This window comes from Cheilinus undulatus, linkage group 19, assembly GCF_018320785.1.
Source record: "Cheilinus undulatus linkage group 19, ASM1832078v1, whole genome shotgun sequence".
Classification (NCBI taxonomy): Eukaryota; Metazoa; Chordata; class Actinopteri; order Labriformes; family Labridae; genus Cheilinus; species Cheilinus undulatus.
In genome coordinates, this window is record NC_054883.1 from 7,071,623 (window position 1) to 7,094,964 (window position 23,342).

The following is a 23,342-nucleotide window of genomic DNA, read 5'->3' on the forward strand; positions in this document are numbered from 1 at the left end:
ATTCAACTAAAAATATTTTATGTGTCCCAGTGTTAATTTTTTCGACTAAAACTATGACTAAAAATGTTTGTCGACAGCCTTTTTTTGTCATGACAAAAACTAGACTAAGACTAACAATGACTAAAACTGACAAAAAGTAAGTTTAGTTTTCGCCAAGATGACTAAAATTAGACTAAAATATAGTTTTCATCGGACATTCAAAAAATCTGTGATACTTCTCTACTGTGGGTAAATCAAAAAACAATGCAGATGTATTTCTTCTGCCTCTCAGATGTAGAAAGCAGGGACCTCAGGTTATGCAGGGTGCAGAGAACAAACTACTATGACTTGGCTCTAGGTTTAAACAAGAGAATAAATGATTGGACTAAAAGTAAAGACTAAAATGTGAGGACATTTTATGGACTAAAACTAGACTAAAATGTTTTTGAATTTTCATCGACTAAAACTAGACTAAAACTTAAAAGGGTAGAAATGACTAAAATGGGACTAAAACTAAAAGACATTTCATCTAAAGACTAAAACTAAAATTAAAATAGCTGCCAAAATCAACACTGATGTGTCCAGCATAAACTGCCGTTTTTTTCTTTAAGAACTATAGAGCTGCGCTTTCAAGACATACAACACTGCACTGCATATGTTCCTTTATTTCAGCAAACGTGGGCACCATGAGTCAAATCTGCATACTATCCTGCTGTTTTATATTCTCTTGAGCACAACAGCAAAACCTGCCACCAAACCAGTCCCCCCGAAATAATTCCCTATTTACTCCTTTATCAGTGAAATCTAAATATTTCAGTTTTTGTGAAATGATAAAAAATTTAAAATGTCAGTTTGTTTAAAACAAAATATAAGCCGACTCTACTTTTGGTGGTGTTGGTCTTTTCATTGAGTTTGCAGACAATAAGAAAAACAAACATGAATGCATTTCTTATCTGCACTTACTTGGAAGGATATCACAGCTAAGCTGCCTGTGAAGTTTGTCATCCATCTTCAAGAACAAAGACAGCTATGGGGAGATAAAGAAAATCTTTAAAATCACCATTTATGCAAAACAGGAAAAGTCCTTAATAATGACTGAGCCCAGCAGAAGAGTTTAAACTAAAATGGGCTAAATACCTGTAATACTGTGTAACTCACATGAGTTTTGGTCCCTTCTCCATTCGACTCCAGATTACAGTACATCTGAACAACCTAAAGGACCAACAGATAAAACGACAATGACGATAAAGAGTCAATGTTGAAAGCGTAGATACTTTTTGTAAACAACTACAAATCAGTTAGACAACCTCTGCATTTCACACATTCCCACATCACAAAACCACTGGTTCTGCATATGGTTTAGTCATTTAAAACCTCAGATCTGTTTGCATTAACACCGATGTAACATCCTTTTTGGGCATATAGATACCAAATAATAATGCTTAATGCTAGGTGCACTGTAGATGCATCTCAACATGTACTTAAAATGATTTGGGATCTCAATGCTCAGATTGCACACACAGATGATCTGGAACACTTTCATCCCAATTGGTTTGGGAGTGTAAATGCATACTGGCATGCATTAAAGACCATCCTACCATCTGACGTAATCTGCAGTAGTCTGCTAGTAAGCCAAAATACACGGTATATTTAAATCCAGTCAGCCTTGCTCAGAGGAATTCTCTCTTGTTTCAGTGATCCAGATAATTTGGTTCAGCTCAGTAACAAGAATTGGTCTATGGGCTTCTAAATGGCTCTGAATTTTGGGACCTATTCAGCTTTTTTTATGGCTAACAACACATCAAATACAAGAAAATGGCTCTCAAACAGGAGCCAGCTCCCGTCGTTCATATGAAGTAGCTGGCTCTTAGAACTGGCTGGTTCACAAACAACACGTGTCTGCTTAACAGCAACAGATATGTAAAACAGGAAACCTGCTTCACAACAGGAGCTATCTTTCACCACTCATACAAAGGAGCTGGCTTTCATACCTGGCTGGTTCACAAACAATGTATGTCTTCCACACAACAACAAATATGTAAAACAGGAAACTAGCAAAAAAGCAAGAGCTGGAACCTGTCATTTATACAGATGAGCTGGCTCTTAGAACTAGCTGGTTTGCAAAAAACAGGTGTCTGCTGTACAACAATAAAATGTAAAAGAGGAAACAAGCTCCCTCTTAGAACGGTCTGGTTCACAAACAACACGTGTCTGCCTTACGATAACAATAATGGAAAACAGGAAAACAGGGTCACAAAAAGGAGCCAGCTCCCTTCATTCATACAAAGGAGCTGGCTGTAGAACTGGCTGGTTCACAAACAATGAAAGTCTTCTAAACAACAACAACAACAAAAAAAAAAAAAAGGAAAACAGGCAACTGGCTCCAAAACAAGAGCTGGAACCTGTCATTTATACAAATGAGCCAGCTCTTAGAACTGGCTGGTTTGCAAACAACGCATGTCTGTTTAACAACAACAAATATGTAAAACAGGAAACCCTCTCCATGACGGGAGCTGTCTTTTATTATTTCAAAAAAGGAGCTGGCTCTTAGATCTGGCTGGTTCGCAAAAACAAGTGTCTGCCTTACAACAATAAAATGTAAAACAGGAAACAAGCTCCAAACAGGAGCTGGCTCCCTTCATTCATATAAAGGAGCTGGCTCTTAGAACTGTCTGGTTTGCACACAACACATGCTTGCTAAACAACAACAAAAATTGAAAACAGGAAACTGGCACCAAAACAGAAGTTCTTGTCATTAATTCAAAAGAGCTGGTTCTTAGAGCTGGCTGGTTTGCTAAAAACACATCACTACTTGCAGGCTGGTTTTCATGAACTGAGTTGTCTTGTAGTAGTGGTAGTTGTAGTAGTAGCAGTAGTTGTAGTATTGATAGCATATTTCAGAAATGCCAAAAAATAAATTAATTAATAAAGAGAAAAAAAGGAAATAATAATCACACAAGAATGGACTAACATAAAAATACATACAGAAAAAAAACTTAAGGATTTGGTTATCACATTTGAAGTATAAATGTTCAAAAATTCAAACCCTTTCCACTAACTTAGTAGTAATTTTTGCTTTCTCATCATTTTTAAGATATGCAATACTTCATTCTCATAGACTTCTTCGAATATCTTACAATTAGTACCAATTGCCTTTTTTATAAAACAAACAAAATAAATTAAAAATAAACACAAAAATTCCATTAGGGCAATCTAAACAATACAGAAAAAGAGTTTATTGTTAAATAATCTAACATCATTCTTTTAAATGTATGTTCATAACAAAATGAGGGGAAAAGCTGTTAAAGAGGCACTGCTGGCCTCTTAGCTTGTAGCTAATTTTCTGCTGCTTAACTTTCATAGCATACTGGCATACCTACATCAGCGAATGATATATGTGCTCTTATTTCCATATTAAGAGTCAGTCAAGAGAAAATTGTGATTGTAGGACATTGCTGAAAAGGTTTTGTTAATGCATGGTGTGGTTGCCGGGTAGTAAGTGCAGTCAGACTGGCATGCCCAAAAGGCTGTTAATGCAAGGTATAAACAACCCCTTTCATTTCTTTGTCTGAAAGGCTAAGAAAGTACATTTATTACACATACTTCTCATAGCAGCAAAAAATAAAACAAAACCTTGAACTGGCTCAAAAGAGATCCTCCAGCCTATGAAACATTGAAATTATTAGTTAAAGATACTTATATCATGGAAAAAATAACTTAATTTAAGACTTCAAAATAGAGAATTCCTAGACAGATGGTTACCTTGGCTACACATTATGGAAGAGGTGCATTCTTATTGAGGGAGGAGAAAGGAAGGCTTCACTCATTTATTTACCTTTTTAATTTAATTTTGCATTAAAATGGGGAATGAAATGAGTTATTATTGCAGAAACTAAGGAAATACTGTGATGAATTAATTGTTACGTCATGAGGATTGTGTGACATGTGGATGTTTGTCTTTTATATGTTTATGATGATTATTGTTTTACTTTTTTGTCTGTTTTTTGTTAGGTGTTTTACTTTTTTGTTGTCTTATTAATTGTTAATTTAAATATTAAGCTGTTGGGCAAACAATGGAATTAAGTTACTGCTATTTTTTCTGCCTAAGCCTTTTAGGTTTGGATAATTATTGTATGTTGCCCAATTATAGATTTTGTGATAATTGTATCATATCTGTAATAACTTACTTTGCCCAGTAAACACATAGTTGCAAAATGAAAGGCTAACCTTCCTGGTTTCAGTCTCTTGGGGTTCAGGTGTCGGTGTTTTGACTGTCTCCACCTGCTCCTGAGACAGGGAGAGGGCGCGAGGGACGGGATGAGGCCGAGAAGAAGCGAAGTTCATCAGAGGGTAAATCCCATTCCTAAGGAGAAAAAACATCAATGCTGATGCTTTCAGGGGTATAACAGAAACAACATGACTCATACTGTTTACTTCTACTCACTTTACATCCTCCAGAAACTTGTCGAGTTCTAAAGGAGACACATGGGAGTATCTAAAGGACAAAAAAACACATCATGAGTTTTGTGCCTGTGGTATATAGCGATACTGTGTGAGTTGAATGAGCGATTTTACTTGAGCTGAACTCCCTGTCTGTCTTCATGTTTGATCTCTGCCATGACAGCGTTTGGGTCGAAGGACTTGGTTCTCTCCTCCACACAGTTTTCAGGAAGCAAGTCTGAAGATGAAAGACAAGTTTGGGTATGAGAGTGTGGATATGACACAATAGGCTACATGTTTTTAACAATATAAAGTCAAAACACAACAGTTTTTCTTTTAAGGGTCACATATTTTACACTGTAAATAAAAATTGGTTTATGAGATTTGCAAATCCTTGTGTTCAGATTAGACAGTTTATACAGCGCCCCAACTCTTTTAGAATTGAGTTTGTATGATTAAACTGAACTGCTTCACATTCAGATTTAAATATCAGAATTGACAGAGGAGGAGAGTGACTTTGGTCTGTCGGCGTGTGGAGGTGAGAAAGACTCACACTGGTTGTTGATGAGGCAGTGGGCGGCGAGCAGTTTGAGGGAGTGGACCTCGAACAGAACTCTGTGGAACAGAAGGTCATGAGCCGTAGGACGGAGCTTGGCATCGTGACGCAGACAGGACTGAGTGAACTCCTGCAGAACACAACAGCAACTAAGTCCAGCAACTAAACAACTGAACAGCACGTCCCAGTTTACTCAGCATTTCTCTGTGTTCTCCATTAGCTTCCTGGCATCTTCTACTAAAATATTCACTTTAAAACTGCACAAAATCTCTGCATGTGGTGAGAAATCAACCCAGAAGCAAGGTGGTGTGAGTAGGCGAGTGCTAATAGAGTAAAAATGTGGGACAGTTTGTCTCCATCTCCATTCTTTCTTGCTTCCCTGCTGTTTATTTAGGACATGGAGTATTTTTGAGACTCACTCTCATGAGAGGATCTTCCAGTGATTGACCTGCACTGATGATGGCCTCCTTGGACACAGCACTGTCTCCATTGGCCTGGATCTCCAGTACTGCCATCTAGGGGTGCAAATATGCAGTTTAAACAACCACACATAACACACAGAAGCAAACAGGGGAAACTTACAGGTATGGCTCTCTCACCTCTAGGGCACAGATCCCAAAGGAGAAGATGTCTATGGCATAATCATCTTCACCAGCTGGAGAGGAGATGAAAAAAGAATTGTCGTTTAGTTTTTTATTGTGAATAAACTCCACAAAACACCAACAAATTAATCAATCATGTTTTGAAAGCTTTGAAGGCAGCTTAAAGGGTCCAATTTGTTTTGTAGAAAAGAAACATGTTTCTGGCTAAGCAATTTTTCCTCAGGCTTCAATTATCATGACAAAAATCTCATCCTTTTTTTTAAGGTTAAAGCACTTCATTTGCAGATATCCTGCAACTTTCTTCTGCACTTTACTGCAGAAGCCATGGATCAAAGCAGGGGGGAGCAATATCTTTCTCCAAAGGATCATACTGACTTAGAAAATAGAGGCAAATGACCAAAAACTGGGAAACTGGCTATTACTTTTACTGCTGAATGTGTTAAACTAGGACAGAACACAATAGACATTCTTCATCTTATTTACAAATGACTGGCCGACAAGACAGATTGACGCTTTATTTTCTGCTGCCTCCATCATACACTCTTTCAAAATGTCCCCATTAGAAAAAGGTTTGCTGTGTTAGCTAACTTTCATAGCTACTTCTTGAACGGTTGACTCTATCCATCCATTATCTCCATTGCTCATTCCATTTGGGGGTCATCGGGGGCTGGAGAAGATCCCAGCTGTCATTGGGCGAGAGGGAGGGTACACCCTGGACTGGTTACCAGAGACAAACAACGAGGCACACTGGGTGCTTCTCATTACACAGCTTTGCCCATCCTTGCATCCTCTCTCTTTGACTGACCTGGAAATCATTCCCCCTCGCCATGATGAAGGATCTTCCAATTCCTTAAATGAACCTGGGGGAGGTGAGGATGGAAGAGGAGGAGGCTTCTGGAGGAGCCCAGAGTGAAGAAACACCATTCTATCCTCCATGGAGGTATTTGACCGTAAACGTGATGTGATTCGTATTAGGGCCGGGCAATTAATCGTAAATTAGATTAAATCGCAATATGTCCAGCTGCAATTTTCAAATTGCAGAAGATGCAATATTTCTTTAACCTGAAGTTTGTTCAAAATACCAGTTTAAAACTTTTTTGTTTTTAGTGGCATATTTTTGGAATTGTGTACAAAAAAAAATCCTCATTTTTGTATGTTTTCTTGTTAAACATAAGAAATATATAGAAATATCATTCTCTTTAATACAACAGTTTGCAAAATGAGTCAAAATCATCACAATTAGATTTTTTTTTTAATTGTTCATTCTGTTGGCTATAGTTTAGAATGAATTATTGCTTGTTTTTGTTGGAAAATACATGAGATGAGGAACTTAAGAAATAATTGCATATTAAATCGCAATATTTGGTAAAAAAAATTGCAATTAGATTATTTTCCCAAATCGTTCAGCCCTAATGCATATGGAGATGCAGTATCTGCACGATTCATGACTTTTGTTTTTAATTTCATTCTCCCAGCACTGAGCTGCTAAAATGTAACTGTTTAACAACGACAGTTGATAATACACTTTACAACTATCCAAGATATTTCAATCTCAACGAATTGTTGCTCCAATAAGGCATGAGTTTATTGCTTATTGTTTATGAAAAATATAGCATGCTTTGCCCCAAGTGAAGAAGTTCAAGTGTCTTGGGGTCTTGTTCATGAGTGAGGGTACTGGATTGGTGCAGCATCAGCAGTACTGGCCTGACTGTTGTGGTTAAGAGGGAGCTGAGCCGTAAGGCAAGGTTCTCAGTTTACTGGTTGATCTACCTCCCAACCCTCACCTATGGTCATGAACTCTGGGTAATGACAGAAAAAATGAAATTGTGGATACAAGCAGCCAAAATTAGTTTCCTCCAGAGGGTGGCTGGGCTCAGCCTTGGAGATAGGTTAAGGAGCTCAGACATCTGGAGGAGCTAAGAGTAGAGCTGCTGCTCCTTCGCTTTGAAAGGATCCAATTGAGGTGGTTCGGGCATCTGATCAGGATGCCTCCTGGTCCCTTCCCTGTGGAGGGATTCCGGGCACAGCCGTCTGGGAGGAGACCTTAGAAGACCCAGATGCACTAGAGGGATTACATATCCTGTCTGGTCTGGGAGCGCCTCGGGATCCCCCAGAAGGAGTTGTTGCTGGGGAAAGGAAGGTCTGGGTGGACTTGCTAACCCTGCGACCTGGCCCCGGATAAGCAGAAGAAGATTGATGGAAAGATGGATAGAATGCTGCATGTAAATATTGACAGTTTCTTGTTCAAAACATTTTTGACTGAATTTGCATACCCAATTGTTTAACGAAGGTCCACTTAACGTTTGCACAGGCGGCAATGAGGTGAACCAGCTTATTAGCTAGTACTTGTTGTTGCTCAGACTGACATTGTGGGAGAAGGATTTCCCATTTGCAAGTTTTTCCTCCTCCCTCCTTATGTCTATTTCTTGCATCTCTCTTAAAATTTCTTGCTGGTGGAGCTAAGATGCAAGGAAATGACACAAGTGAAGGATGCAAGGGGACCTATTAACACCTACAGGCAATCTAGAGTCACCAAAAAATCTGGCAAGCATGTTTTGGGTCTTTGAAAAGAAGTACCCAGAGGGAGCACATGCTTGCATGGGAGATCTGCAAACTTTGAAGCAAGACCCTTCTTGCTGTGAAGCAACAGCCCTAATCTCTGCACCATTATGCTGTCCTGGATGGGTGACTCTTTGGTAAAAATAAAATGGAATAAAGTTTCAGCACCTTGTCTTCTCTTTTTCAAATATCATATCATATCAAGCACATTGCAAACACAGGAGCTTAAAGGTACTCAGCAAAATCGGATATACCACTCTGACTGAAGTCAGAGCTACACTTAAAGTAAAATCCATCACATTTACCTCCATATTCAGGGGCAAAAAAATGCTGATTCCTCTGCTCATCACGATGTTGCCTCCCTTTCCCATGCACACCGGCATCTGGAAATACTAATTACAAAGAAAGAGAAAACATGGGCACGTTAGCTTTGATAAGAGGATGTTTGAAAATGACACCAATGAAGACACAACCACAGCAAAATTATCTATTTCTTACCATTTACAAAAAGCCGATGCCAAACTGTGGAAAAAAATCAAGCATAATTGAGATTCTGTTAAGTTAAACTACAGAGATGAAAGTATACAGAAACAGTCTCTACAGTCATTCACAGCCAATTCAAGCTGCAGTTACATGTAAAGCCCTGCAGGGAGCAGACCTGAGCCGATCTTGATGAGTCCGTTGTGCTGGATGAAGATGGTGTCACACGTCAGGTTACCATGGATTATCGGCGGGTCACAAGAGTGCAGATAGCTGCCAGAAAAACAATAAAACACCTGTTTAATGGGATTGATGTGACGATAGATAATCTCTCATGATTAAAATCCTGGGAAAGAAATCAGCCAGTACCTGAGGGCAGAGAGAATCTGGGTGCACCATCTCTTCCAGGCCTGAGATAAAGTGGAACAGAAATGTAAATCACCAGATCATGCAAATTTGCCTCCACTGGATGATGTAAACCACTCTATCACTCAGGATAACAAGAATTCTCAGTATTGTGTTTTAAAAATGAGAAACTATTACTCTTATTGCATCTTTTTTTGTCTTTTTCAGCACTGCATTGTTGAATGAAAATCAGCTGATGCAGACGACAGAAAAAAGAGCAAGGTTTTAAACACTGTGAGGATGATGTATATGTCTAGGAGGACTTAGCCACAGGGGTTGTCTGGTTACATAATCTCTAATCCTGCGGGAAATATGGATCTGAATGAGGGTTTGCCTGCAGTACCCCGGGCCGCCACCACAGGACAGACTGAGACACCCACACTGTATGTGACCAGAGTAGAAACACTGACCTTCACATTCATCGTCTTGTGGTTCTTCTTTGTCTTCTTCAGGAACTGCTTGAGGCTGCCTGATGACATGTACTCAGTGATGAATATAACCTGAGGGGAACAGATGGAGGAGGGATAAGAGCCAAGCATAAGTTTGGAAGTTAGAGGACGAAAGGAGAAAGAAAATTAAAGAATCACGTACCCGGGCCTGACTCTCCTTCATGTCCAGCCAGTATTTGTGGAACTTGACGATGTTTGGGTGTTCGACCTGCATCAGGTTCTCAAACATTTCCTTGATCTTATCCTGAAAAACACATCAGAGGAAGTCCACATGTTCTCTTTTCATCAATCAACATTAGAGGTCTTGTTGGAGCTATTCACTCATTTGTTGTTGTTTCGCTGTGGAAAATAGAGCAGCTTAGTTTTTCACTGAGTGATGCATAAATAGTTTAGAAGATAGATATGATGGGTGGACACCACTGAGGGTGAATATTTTTCTTCAGTACTGCAGTCCTACAACTAAGAAATGAAATGGTATACCAAAAATAAATTCTGTGGTAAACAAAAACTAAAGAGTTTACCCCACGTGTGAATTTGAAAGATTTTTTACATCTTTCCAAAAGTGGTGCTAACAAGTAGCTGACCAGCACTACAGTGGTTGTCAGGGACATAAACTGTCATCACATCTACCGAGAGGTGGAAAAAGTACTAGAGTATTGTACTCAAGTAAAAGAACAGTTACTCTGGTTAAAACATACCCAAGTATAAGTAAAAGTACGAATCTACTCAATAAAGAAAAAAAAATTATGGATTTAGAATTTCTTTATGTACTGAGTACTGACTAGCTGTACAGCAAATTATGTTCTTTCCTCAGTGGCAAGAACATAAGACAATCTTTGAACGTGTTATATATAAATTAGAGCTGCAGTAACTATCACAATCAGTGGTAAGGTGGGCCTCCTTTGGCAAGAACAAAGCAGAGAATCAACCTTATTCAAGACCATGCATACTGATGAGGAATACACATCACGCGCCCTTTAAGAGCACCTAAAGTCACAGGTGGGAACTCTAACTCAGTGGATAACTTCATTCATGGTGCAAATGTGTCTCACATCCAAAACAACAACAATCAACTATGGCCGAAAGAACACCAGAAGGTGGGGAACTCTGCCCACTGTGGGTTTAAATCTAGGGAGATGTGTGGGCGGAGGCCCCCATCATGCCTTTGGGCAGTGTTTAGATGTGTTTTATATAGATTTAGTTGTGTTTGGATGTTGCCTGTTGTACAGTGATCCCTACTGGGTTTTTCTTTTGCACCATGAGTGAAGTTATGCACTGAGTTCAACGACTCTTTAGAGAGTTGAAGTAACACTACTGGATCAACACTGTCAGTTTCACTCAGAATGAAGTCAGGTGGTGGGAAAAGTACAGGAGTATTGTACTCGGTAAAAGTACGAGAACTCTGTTAGAACTAATTTCACGATGTACTCAAAAAAGTACAAGTACCCCAAAAAAACCTACTGAATTACAGTACTTTGGAGAAATGTGATTAGTTACTTTCCACCCCTGCATTTAACATGTTAACTCATCCAGTCTGGATTTCAACTGGTGCTTGTTTTATGGTACGAACATTTAACCATTTTCCCTACAAAGCTTTTTCTCCAAAAAAATCAAACAGCCTTTGGAAACTGTGCCACGCTACCTTCGTGCCAACAAAAATACGTCACAACTGCAGAACTCTATTGATCATTTTTTGATTCTGCATTTGATCCACTGACTGTTATGGACTGAGTTAGAGGAACTGTGCCAGGAAAAATGTTGTGTTTCCTCATGTCAACAAAATCATTTAATGTTAAATTAACAATTTAACTGGATAAACGACATAATCAGGAATTAAAACCCCATTATCTTCGTGGAAATAAATGATAGAATAAAGATGTAGAATAAAATCTCACATTACCTCCTGTGCTTTGAAGACTTTCTTGTCAGAGAAGAGCACCTCGTTCCACACCACCTCCACGCCTTCTTCAGTGTCCATGGCCAGTGACGCGCTTTCCACACCGGGGACATTACCTTGGCTCACCTGCAGGGGGCAGAAACAAACACATGTAGGATTAGCTTCATGCTAGCTGTTTATCCTCCTATTTTACACTGCAAAACCAACACTTGGCCTTAATACAGCTCTATTATTCACCAGTTAGACAGCAGTAGAAACCTTTGAACCCAATACTGCCATAGAATCATCTTAAAATGAGTAGTAGCATGTTAGCTCACACCTGATTGTTCATTCAATTATACTGGGAATGTGCATTAGTTGATTGAGTTAGTTGTTTTCCAACTGTTTTCAGCCATGGCATATTTTTTTACATTAAAATATTTCTATAGGGCTTTGTTTTAGTCATACTTGAAAAGCTGAGCTCACATAGTTTTTGAAAATAAGAGCAATAGTAAAATAGCTCTGTTTGCCAGAGCTCTCTCAGCACGGTCAGTGAGGTGATTTTTGTTGTGCTACTTACTGTCACCCGCTGGCAAGGAACAGTATTTAATTAGATGTTTACTTTGCCTGCCACTACAGTGCAAGCACAGGCGCCCAACAAAGTCTATTTTTAATCGATTCTTTGCAGCAGCTATAAATATGTTTTTTTTCCTGTATGAATCACACAAAATTGGACAATTTCCTATGGCACACCTCATGATCTTTAACAGCACACTGGTGGGCTGCATCAACCCTGCAAAGAAGATTTTACTGGCCAAATCCTGTGTCTGTAATCCAGCAAATTCAACCTGCAAAGCTCCAATCTGAGAACAGACCTAAATAATCAGAGTCCTTTGTGGGGAATGAGGTGGTAGCTATGGGTGGGGTTTTGGTGTACTGGAAGCAGGTAGCAATGGCTAATGCTGCTGTAGCAATTAGCTTGGATGTAGCTACAGTAAAGGGGCAGTTTTATCAGAGCTGGGCCAAATTTCTTAATCAAAGAAGAGAAAAGAACAGAGCTGTAAGCTTTTCATGATCTGCTACAGCTTGAGTTTGCGATCGTTACGGGTGGGGTTTAGTCGAACTGTAAGCAAGCTTGGATGTAGCTTGAGCTACAGTTTTTATCTGATCTGGACAGAATTTCTTTATTGAAAGAGGTGAAAAACTACATTCAAAGCATTCCATGCAAGCAGCAACCTCTGGTCCTGAAAAATGAAGCCAATGCGGACCTGCAAGAATTGCAATGCAGCGAGTGTCCACTTGAGGCTGGCTGCAGGAACAACGGAAGTCCCGTCAGGAAACCTGTTAAAAGCTGGTTTTTACACTAGAAATAAACTGGTTTACAGCCTGGTGTCTCATTAGCTAATGTCTTCATGTGCTCTCACTGTAAGGAGCCCAAATTTTTTTGTACCACAATGGTTTACATTATATTCAGCAAAAACCTGACTTGATTGGTGCAACTCATTTGATTGACAGATAGCTCAACAGGCAGAAGCTATGTTCCTGTAAACCAGAATACTAGCTACTTACCTGACAGGAAGTCAAGCTTAATGGGTGGGCCATTAGCTTGATCTAAAATTCAGTTGAGACTATGATTTCAATATGGAAGCCCCTGCCGATTGGCTTCAAGAGCCGTTTGAGTCTGCCTATTGTAAGAAGACGGCTGACGTCACACAGGGTTTGTTTAATTCTTTCTACAGTCTATGGTTCCATGGCAGAGAAGATGCTTTCACTCTTCTCCTGACCTGCTTGCTTGGGTTTTATTCACCGAAAAACTCGACTGTTCATAAATCACAACAGTGCCTTCCAGTACCTTGGTGCTCTGATTAGCCAGTAATGAAGGTGACAGACAGAACGTTCGTCCAATCACCTTCTGAGAATTTTTTTGAAAATTTCTGCCCTCCCCAAACACTTGGGACAACAACTCTAGCTGGCACTAGAGCTGCATGTTGTGTCTAGGCAGTAACACAGCTCTTCACCACTAGAGTGTGCTATAACTCTGTTAATGGCTACTTTTATAGTGCAGTTTTGTTTCACAACCTGGCTGTAAACCAGCACAGAGGGCGGAGGGCAACACATAGCATGGAGGGGTTTGGAAGTATTTCAATCAAGAAAACCAAGGAGATGAAGACTATGTCGGTTTAAACCAATGCAAAGTATGACCACTCACCAGGAGCTATGCAAAACTGCAAACATTAGCACCACTCAGCAAACTTTGTTGACAGGGTTCACCCACAGACGCAGTGATCTTCTATATAGCCTTTTAAATAGATAGTGACCAACCTTGACATCTTTTGAAGTGTTTTAAAGACAAGGAAACCAACTAGTGACACTGCTAACTACAAATTGTTAGCATTTGTTTGAAGTATTCTTTGTGTAAATCTAACACCTAGCCTTAAGGTTCAACGCCTCCTCACTTTTAGCTCCATTTTTGGTCTCCACCAACTCCTTAGAGAAATATTAGCCTTTTAGACACTTAATGATCCACTCTGTTCACTTACTAACTTTATAACGCTGCCATTCCATAAAAAGCTCTATGGACTGCTAGAGTCTGAAGAAAAACTGTGACGTTTTGGGTCTTCAAAACCAAAGGAATGAGCTAAAAGATGCAAAAATCCAGTGCTAAGGGAGCTAAGCAGTTGGGTATTTATTGCCAGTGGTATCATGAGTAAAACTTACCCTTTTTGTTTAGCTCTAGTTATCAGAACCTTTTAACAAAACATGGTTTACTCCCACAAATAAAGGGAGATAAAGGAGTAATGACAGTTAAATCTTCATATCATTAAAGGTGACAAGGACGCCATCCCTGACTGCCATTATAGCTAGGATATAAACGATCTTCATTCCATTAAGACTCATACTAGATTGTGCCATAATATCAGTAGTATTGTAGCTACAAAAATCAAATCTTAAATGATGACATGCCACCCCTGCTGTGACTACAATATCTGCTAAAAGCTCCACATTATAATCACTCAAAAGGAGATCTAGCCATGGCCATTAATGAAAAGTTGAATCTACTATCGCTGAGGCCTTATATCTATCTCAGCACCACTAATGCCTATTACTGCATGAAAAGACATCATTCTGGACAGATTGAAGATAATGCACTGATGCTATATATAAAACGCCAGCAGCTAACTTCAACATAATAATGTCAGTAAAGGGAGGGATAACATGAGCAGCTGCTGGAGTGAAGAGGGAAGGGATAGATTAGCAGTAGACAGCGAGGGAGAAGTGAGGGAAAAGGGGATTTAGGGAGAACCAAAGTGAAGTGAAGTGAAGTGAAGAGGCAGTGTCTATAATCCGACAGAGGCAGACAGCTCGAGGCTGCAGCGGCAGGGAGAAAAAGCCTAAGACCGCTCATCACAGGATATTGCTGCTGAACTGGGTTCACCTGATATAACCTCCTGATAGTGGATCTTGCAGGCCTTATTCAGGTCAGAAGTTCAACGTTAGTCAGTGTGAACAATGGAGCAAAACCCTCAGTTTGTATGTACACAGCATGGAGTTGAATTATTGAAGAACTGGCACCAATTCTAGTTCTAACCGACCACTTTAACAGCTTACCCTGGATTTACTACCCCAGTGACTTTACCCACATCGGAAAATCGAAATAAGACAACTCAGCAAGAAAATTTTATCACTCCAGACACCTGATCTGACCTCTTTAGAGTCCTCCACAAGGATCGATGCATGATTAACTTTTATCGCTACAAAGAACATTCAATTATAGATTTTGGCATTGATAGCTCAAATTGAAAACTATAAATCAGGGATTTTCAAAGCCTCGGAAATGAACTGACTAGGGCTGCCATAATACTAGACTGTTTACATGTTTGGACAACTCAACTACAAAAATAGAAGTCCGAGGTACCCTATACTGGATAAGTTTATTTATTCAACTGAATCAGGGAGAAATGGGAGAAATCTAGAGTACCTGGAGGGAACCCATGCATACATGAGGAGAACAGACTAACTCCTAACAGAAATGTCAGATCTGAATACAAACTAGGAACCTTCCTGCTGTGAGGCAGCAAACCACTTCACTACCGTGCAGCCTCTTTGACAAAGATTAATAATAAGGCAGAAACCAAGACAAACTCCTCTTTCACTGGTTAAAGCTAAGGTTATTTTTCAACACAATGCACTATTTTCTATCAGAAGTGGGTCATCACTAAACAACCTGTTCTTCTATACAACATTTCAGCATTTCAGCTGTACGCAACACAGCTAAAGGCTTTGTTTCCATGCGAGACCCTGCAGTGGTCAGATGACGTTTGGGGATTTTCTGATGCACATTTACAGCAGCAGAAGCGCGTTCACCCCCAGACCACAGGTGTTCTTGATGTATATAAGCCAGCATGATTCTTGGAGTTGAACACGTCTTTATGTCAGGCAAAGTGAAATGGCAACAAGCATGTTGAAAGCAGCAGCTTTGTGAGCTCTTGAAAGCACTTGAATGTGTTTTTTTGACCTCGATTCAGTCAGTTCAGCAGCTCTTACTCTCAGTGTTGACATCGACTGAGTTCACCTGTTCACAGGTGCATAGAGGGAAAGAGAAGTCCAGACAGAGATTTGGTGTAAGACGACAGATGTCAGAGTATGGTCACCCATTTGGTTACTGAATGATGTCATCTTTTATGTTGAACCATTTCAATATCTTTATGCATACATACAGCTATATATGCATATTTTGTGCAATATTACATACATAGATACTAGAGTTGGGTAAAAATATTGATTAATCAATACATCGCAATATTTCCCCCCTCAATTCAATATCGATTCAGCAAATCCTCTGAATCGATTTACCTCCTGGCCAGTGGGGGTCACTGTGCATGTGACTTGCGTTGTATGGACAGAGGCCGCACTCAACCACACAACAACCAACCATAACCATGTTATGTGAGGTTTATCACAATTTTCAAGAGGAAAGAAATATTATTAAAGTTTACATGCACTTTACTTTTTCAGTGTTGATACAGAACTGGCATGTTTTTTACTTTTGTACTCCTTCTGCACAATAAGTTATTATTGTGCAAATTTTTATTTTCAAATGTTTTATTGCTAAAAAAATGTGAGGTGACCTACCACATATGTTCACATGGGCATGAAAATAATTATTAAAAGTTTTCAACAGGTCTTTTGTGTATTTCTACTTCTTACTGAATCAACATAAAAGCATTTAAATCAATATTGAATTGAAATCGAATTGAGTCGCAACCTAAAGAATCAAAATCGAATTGAATCGTGAGGTTCTTGGCAGCGCCCAGCCCTAATAGATACTCTTATGAATGCTTTTCCAGTGCAATAATATATGCATAAACACATCTGTTAATGCTAACTATGTGCAATAATATTAGCACTTAAACTAACCAGGCCAAGGGTGATGTGCAATCTCTTCTTTAAGCACACCCATGATCATGTGCAATATATCAGCACACTTGCACTTTAGCACTATGGCACATTATCGTCTGCCTTATGCACTTTAACTACAATGCTCACTTTATTCCTAGTCTGTCTTAAGCTAAGGTCATGTAGCAACTGACTGCATCGTTATATTTGGCTCTTCGTATTTTTTTGTACTGTCTGTGCTGTCTGGTCTCTTGGTGTTGTCTGATTTTATATAGATTTTTTAATGTAGTCTTTGTTGTATATACCATCAACCTGCCGGGGATTTACATGCCCTTGTCCATTAATGTGCATTGTCCCTTGTAATAAATAAATAAATAAATAAATAAAGCCAATTTGTGGTGATCACCAAATTAAAACGCTGTCTCTAACTAACCTTTGGTGGGTTGTATTGACAACATATCTGCATGCAAAAGTGGATCTTTTTATTACCCGTTTTCCTCAAAATAAAATACTAGAAGAACAAAACTTGAAATAATCCACTGTTTAAACTCAGTTTTTTAACACTGCATTTGTCTTTTTTCTGCTTTTAATGCTTCATCTCCTTCCATCCTTGATGTCTGCATGCATAGAAATGATACAAGTCAAATTTTAGTACATTTTTATGAAAAGGCTGTGCTCTACAGAAGTACAAGTTATGAAAAATGCTGCCAGTGAGCACCTTTAAATATCTGGATGTCAGCAGGATACTTAGTCTTTAAAATGTCATAACCCAGAATGAGCTCAGACCATAAAAACAGCTCCTGATTGCGAGCACACTCACTTTGGGGGTTAAGTCGGGGTAAGAGGCAAATATCACAGCCCTACAGTAAATCTACAACATATTAAGTTTTAAAACTTTAACTGCTACAATTTCCTGTTGTTCAATCTAATAAGATACACTCCTCCCTCATAGTTTACTCTGCTCTTACTTGAGCCTAAACCCATACATAAAAACCTTTACAACCAAGTTTAAGGGCCACATTTAAGAGGAATAAAACTTAGATTTGAAGACAAAAAGTTGAAATATTACAAGAATAAAAAAACAATACTTATGTCTCTATAAGCTACAAAAGCAAACAGTACCATCAGCATAAAAATGCCAAAAAATGCTGCCATTGTACAATAGAGGTACAGTGCTGTGAAAAGTATTTGCCCCCTTTCTGATTCCTTATTTTTTTAATGCATATTTATCACACTTACATGTCTCAGATCATCAAACCAATTTCAATATCTCACAAAGTAAATAAAACCCAAACCCAACCCTATCTGACCCTATGTGAAAAAGTAATTAAGTGTGATAAATATGCAAACAGGAATCAGAAAGGGGGCAAATACTTTTTCACATTTGACAGCCATATTTATTTAGTTTTTTTCCCGCTGTGTTTACATGTACAGAGCAAAATAAGCGAATCAGAAAGAGGCTAACGCACCAAAATCAGCACAGACCTCCTTATAGCAGCTTTTATTCTCGAAACATTAAATCTGCAACTTAACTTTTATAAAAGAACGTCTTTAGTGAGGAAATCTTGGCCCTCATATCCTGTCAAAGCCTCAGACGTTTGAGACATGAAGAAAATAAGCAGCACACTTCACACTCCGCCATCATCATCATCATCATGTCTGTGGTCTTTAAACGTTCTCTGTCTGAGATGAACAGCTGTGAACTCACACTGGGCTCAATGACAGGGTAGTGACTGAACCACTATTATTTGCACCTCAATTACTACTTCTTCTTACAGCTAAATGCTAATCATTGATGTATTCTACAGAGCTCCACTTGTGCCACGCTTCATGACATCATAAGTCTGCGATGAATGAAGTCAAAAACGTCTCTCAGTATCCGGCTGCACAGGAGGAGGCTTGTAAACAGAAACCAAACAAACAGCAATGAGAGCAACCACAAAAAGCTGCTATAAATATTCAGATTTCAGAGACCACCAATTGATATTTCCATGAACCACAGCAAGCCTCGAGACAAAAAGAAATATTCCATGAAATATTTTTGGTCACTGTGGGTTTTTTATTGCTCAGTGCAGCTGTGAAGCTCACTGCAGGCAAGATAAGACATATAATCCCACTCAACAAAAGGTGATAATCTGATTACAGGTATTACAGAGCTAGAACACAATCCTCATACAAGCAGAGGAGATTCCTGCGCTTCAGTATCTACCAGGAGGGAATCATGTCAGCTCCCCTCTGGCGTCAGGGCTCTGCTGTTGTTTATTTTCTCCCTGACGTTGAGAAACACTCGGTCCCCAGTCCCGGCGTCCACGTCCCTGGGGCCTGTTGCTTGGTCGTGGTAGCGTGCGACTCGAACACAGCAAACAAATGCTGGGCTGTGATTGGCTGCAAGAAGGGAGGTGGGTTCAGGGTGTGGAGAGGGATTGAGGGATCGAGTGTTCATGTCAAAACAACACAGACTTCTATTCTGATGTTTGTTTGCTCGACATTTGAGCCGGGTTAAACTGGATCCTGAAGGCTGTCACAGTAACCTATCATTACCTTGACGCTCCATGTTTCCTGTGCTCTCTGACATGATTCCGTTCCCAGATTCATGAATAAAGAACTACATCCCATATCCTGACTTCAGCACCAGTGCTTAAAGATCCTCTTTAAAACTGTACGTAAGGCTGTCAAACATTTAATAACACCAAGTGTCTGTTGTTTTCATGGTCAGTATTCAAAAGCACAAAACTTTAACCTCCTAAGACCCAGTGTACACATACGAGGACATCGCACTCTGGCTTTCCTACAAGATTGTTAAAATTAATACTATTCGAATTTTTGAGAAAACTATTCAGACTGTCCTTTAAAGTTCAAGTAAATCCCTCAACTGGGAAACTTTACTATGAAATTTTCAGGAGTTTTCCTTGATATTTTAAGGATTATATGGGGGAAATTTTTAAGAATATTCATGGAAATTTTGGTATGTTAATGTATATAAAAGAGATTTTCATTAGAATTTTTAGTATAAGCATGAAAAAGTTAATTTTTTTTATATTTGGGGAAGGTTTTATGAATTTTAAGTTTTTTTGTTTTGTTTTGTTTTAACCCTCCTAGGTCCCTAAAAAAAGTGTGACACCCAAGTCCCTAAGGTTAAAAAATACCTTTCAATAAAGAGTGCCATAAAAATTATGTATTAATGTATCATTCCATTTTTTTTGCATAAATACCTAAAGTAACTTCAGTCCAAGGATAATGAAAAACAGCCACATTTTAAAATTTTAACTTTTTAAATGCCAGTTTTTGTGATGAGAACTTAATTTTTTGTTAAAAGAAAAAACATAAAAAGTGAATTTTTGTCCATCACATTCATGCAAAACTGTTTTTTATTTTGTTTCGAATCATCTGAGTGCCTCAGTGTCAAAGATTGGCATCAACACTGATTTTTAATAATTTTTTATATTTTTTTGTAATGCCCGATTGTATAAAAAATGCGACACCCAAGTCCCTAAGGGTAAAAATACCCTCTGCCATAAAAGATATATGTATTAATGTATAACTCCAATGTTTTTTGTATAAATATTTGAAGTTACTTCAGTCATTACATATATAATGAATATTCATTCTTTTTCTAAATTTTAACCCCTTTAATGCCAGTTTTTGTGATTAGTACTTCATTATTTTTCAACCCTCCGGTGTTCCGAAGGGTGTTTTTGACCCTTTTGGACTTTATTTTGTGGAAAAGGTTAAAAATACCCTTAGGGACCTATGAGGGTTAATTTGGGACAAATATTTGTGATTTTTGGGAAATTTTATTTGATTTTTTGGGTGGAAAAATGCATCAGAATTTTTAGGTATGCTCATGGAAATTTATCTTTTAATGAATTAATTTGGGGATCGGATTGTGGGGTACCCTTTGGAATTTTCTTTCATTTTTCATGGAACCTTGGGGGATATACTTGTATGTTTTTGGGAATTTGATTGTAATTTTGGGAAATTATTTGAAAATTTCCAGGAATTTAAACAGGATTTTTATAGATTTAAAAAAAAAAATCAGGCAATATGATAAAGTTTTACTGAAATTTTGAAGAAGGTTTGGGGCACTTTTTGTGGGAAACTAAGAAAGTGTTTAAGATTGTTTTCAGACACTTTTGGTAGTTTCTTATTAATTTTAGGGAAAAGTGTTTATATTTGATTTAATTTTTGGTCAAAATTCATTCCTGTTCAAAGACAAGGGTGATCTTTTAAACTTATCAGGCCCTACTAGTTCCTAACAATGGGAGAACTGTAGTAAGTATTCCAAAAAAAGCTCAGGTCTCAGGAGGTTAAGAAACATCTATCTAATACTAAAGGTGTTTAGGAGAGGAATGAAACAATCAAAAATTGCCAGCAAAATCCTTCACACTGTCTGGATGGCACTAAAACACTGGCAACATTCAGTCCCAATACCTTGCCAATGTTTTTGTGCATTAGAAAACAAGTGTGACCCAATATTATTCGCCTAGAACTTCTGTTTTTGTTGCTGTGGTATAACACACACACTGAGATCATTTGATTTTCAATACTATCATATCTATTTTTAGAATTCTGGCATTGCAACAACCAGAACAGAAAGTAGAACACATTTCAGGACAGGACTGAAAGAAACAGCATGAAGACATCTACTTTTGGGTCAGTTTCAATGACAGGGACAAAATGTAGGACAACAGAATGTTTTATGTGGCTTCACACATCACTTCTCTTCCCCTTTTACATGTAGAAAATCACTCTGCAATGGCTGAACAACACCAAAAACTTAAGACAATTTCATACAATACAAAGCAATACAGTACTATAAGATATGATCTGAAATGACTGTGCAAGAAGATAAGATGTAATTCGATGCAATACAGTACAAAATAATACGATACCATGCAATATAGCACAATACAGTGCAGTGTATTGTACTAGGCCATAATTTATCGTAATACACTGCACTGTATTGTGCTATAATACGATACCATGCAATATAGCACAATACAGTGCAGTGTATTACGATAAATTATGGCCTAGTACAATACAATAAGATATGGTCTAGTATGATATAATGCAGTACAATAAAATATGATATTATATAATGTGGCACAATACAAGGCATTATAAAATGAAACAATATGACCTAGTACAATAAGATATGATATGATACAATACGATACAATACGATACAATACGATACGATACGATACGATACGATATGATACGATACGATACGATCTACTATGACACAATGTGATACAATACAATATGACATGATATAATGCGGTACAATACAACACAATACAATATGACACGTTATGGTCTAGTAAGATACCATATGATTAAATATGATACAATACGGTCTAGTACGGTACGATACATTACGATATCATATAAAGTGACACCATACAATACAGTACAGAAAGATACAACACAATACAATATATCATGATATGATAAAATGAGTTCAAAAAAGTTCAAAGGCACGCACATCCCAAAGGGTAAAGAACTGGGTGCTGAACCAAGAAAAATCCCAGGAAAACAGAAAAATAAGTCTACACACCAGAAGCTGCTCCCAAGCTTATTTAATGAAGATTATCACCACAAATGTGACGTTTTGGGCCCTAGCCCGTCATCAGACAAGGGTTAGGGTTAGGTTTGTCTGGGCTGAGGGCTAGGGACCGAAACGTCACAAACACTATATTGCCAAAAGTATTCACTCACCCATCCAAATAATTGATATCAGGTGTTCGAATCACTTCCATGGCCACAGGTGTATAAAATCAAGCACCTAGACATGCAGACTGTTTCTACAAACATTAGTGAAAGAATGGCTCGCTCTCAGGAGCTCATTGAATTCCAGCGTGGTTCTGTGACAGGATGCCACCTGTGCAACAAGTCCAGTGGTGAAATTTCCTCGTTCCTAAATATTCCACAGTCAACTGTCAGTGGTATAACAAAATGGAAGCGATTGGGAACGACAGCAACTCAGCCACAAAGTGGTAGGCCACGTAAAATGATGGAGCGGGGTCAGTGGATGTCGCGGAGCATAGAGTGCAGAGGTCGCCAACTTTCTGCAGAGTCAATCGCTACAGCTGCATCCAAGCCATACATCACCAAGTGCAATGCAGTGCAGTGGTGTAAAGCACGCCGCCACTGGACTCTAGAGAGGCATGTTCTCTGGAGTGACGAATCGCACTTCTCCATCTGACAATCTGATGGATGAGTCTGGGTTTGGCAGTTGCCAGGTGAACGGTACTTGTCTGACTGCATTGTGCCAAGTGTAAAGTTTGGTGGAGGGGGGATTATAGTGTGGGGTTGCTTCTCAGGAGCTGGGCTTGGCTCCTTAGCTCCAGTGAAAGGAACTCTGAATGCTTCAACATACCAAGAGATTTTGGACAATTCCATGCTCCCAACTTTGTGGGAACAGTTTGGAGATGGCCCCTTCCTGTTCCAACATGACTGTGCACCAGTGCACAAAGCAAGGTCCATAAAGACATGGATGAGAGAGTTTGGTGTGGATGAACTTGACTGGCCTGCACAGAGTCCTGACCTCAACCCCATAGAACACCTTTGGGATGAATTAGAGCAGAGACTGAGAG

General features: G+C 38.8%; 1 protein-coding gene across 2 annotated transcripts in view; it reads right to left on the bottom strand.

Moving 5' to 3' along the window:
• nrbp2b (nuclear receptor binding protein 2b) overlaps positions 1–23,342 on the bottom strand; it is a 79,258-nt gene that overhangs the window by 2,294 nt on the left and 53,622 nt on the right. The window contains exons 2-16 of one of the 2 annotated variants that reach the window (XM_041814123.1): positions 11,371–11,493; positions 9,613–9,714; positions 9,432–9,521; positions 8,986–9,026; positions 8,795–8,889; positions 8,635–8,658; positions 8,442–8,528; positions 5,575–5,630; positions 5,395–5,490; positions 4,973–5,105; positions 4,555–4,657; positions 4,424–4,474; positions 4,207–4,342; positions 1,138–1,191; positions 943–1,006 (exon numbers count right to left, since the gene is read on the bottom strand). In XM_041814123.1, the coding sequence (XP_041670057.1) occupies positions 943–1,006; positions 1,138–1,191; positions 4,207–4,342; positions 4,424–4,474; positions 4,555–4,657; positions 4,973–5,105; positions 5,395–5,490; positions 5,575–5,630; positions 8,442–8,528; positions 8,635–8,658; positions 8,795–8,889; positions 8,986–9,026; positions 9,432–9,521; positions 9,613–9,714; positions 11,371–11,493 (1,255 nt within the window). The remainder of the gene's footprint in view (positions 1–942; positions 1,007–1,137; positions 1,192–4,206; positions 4,343–4,423; positions 4,475–4,554; positions 4,658–4,972; positions 5,106–5,394; positions 5,491–5,574; positions 5,631–8,441; positions 8,529–8,634; positions 8,659–8,794; positions 8,890–8,985; positions 9,027–9,431; positions 9,522–9,612; positions 9,715–11,370; positions 11,494–23,342) is intronic. The other variant, XM_041814124.1, reaches the window with a different exon arrangement.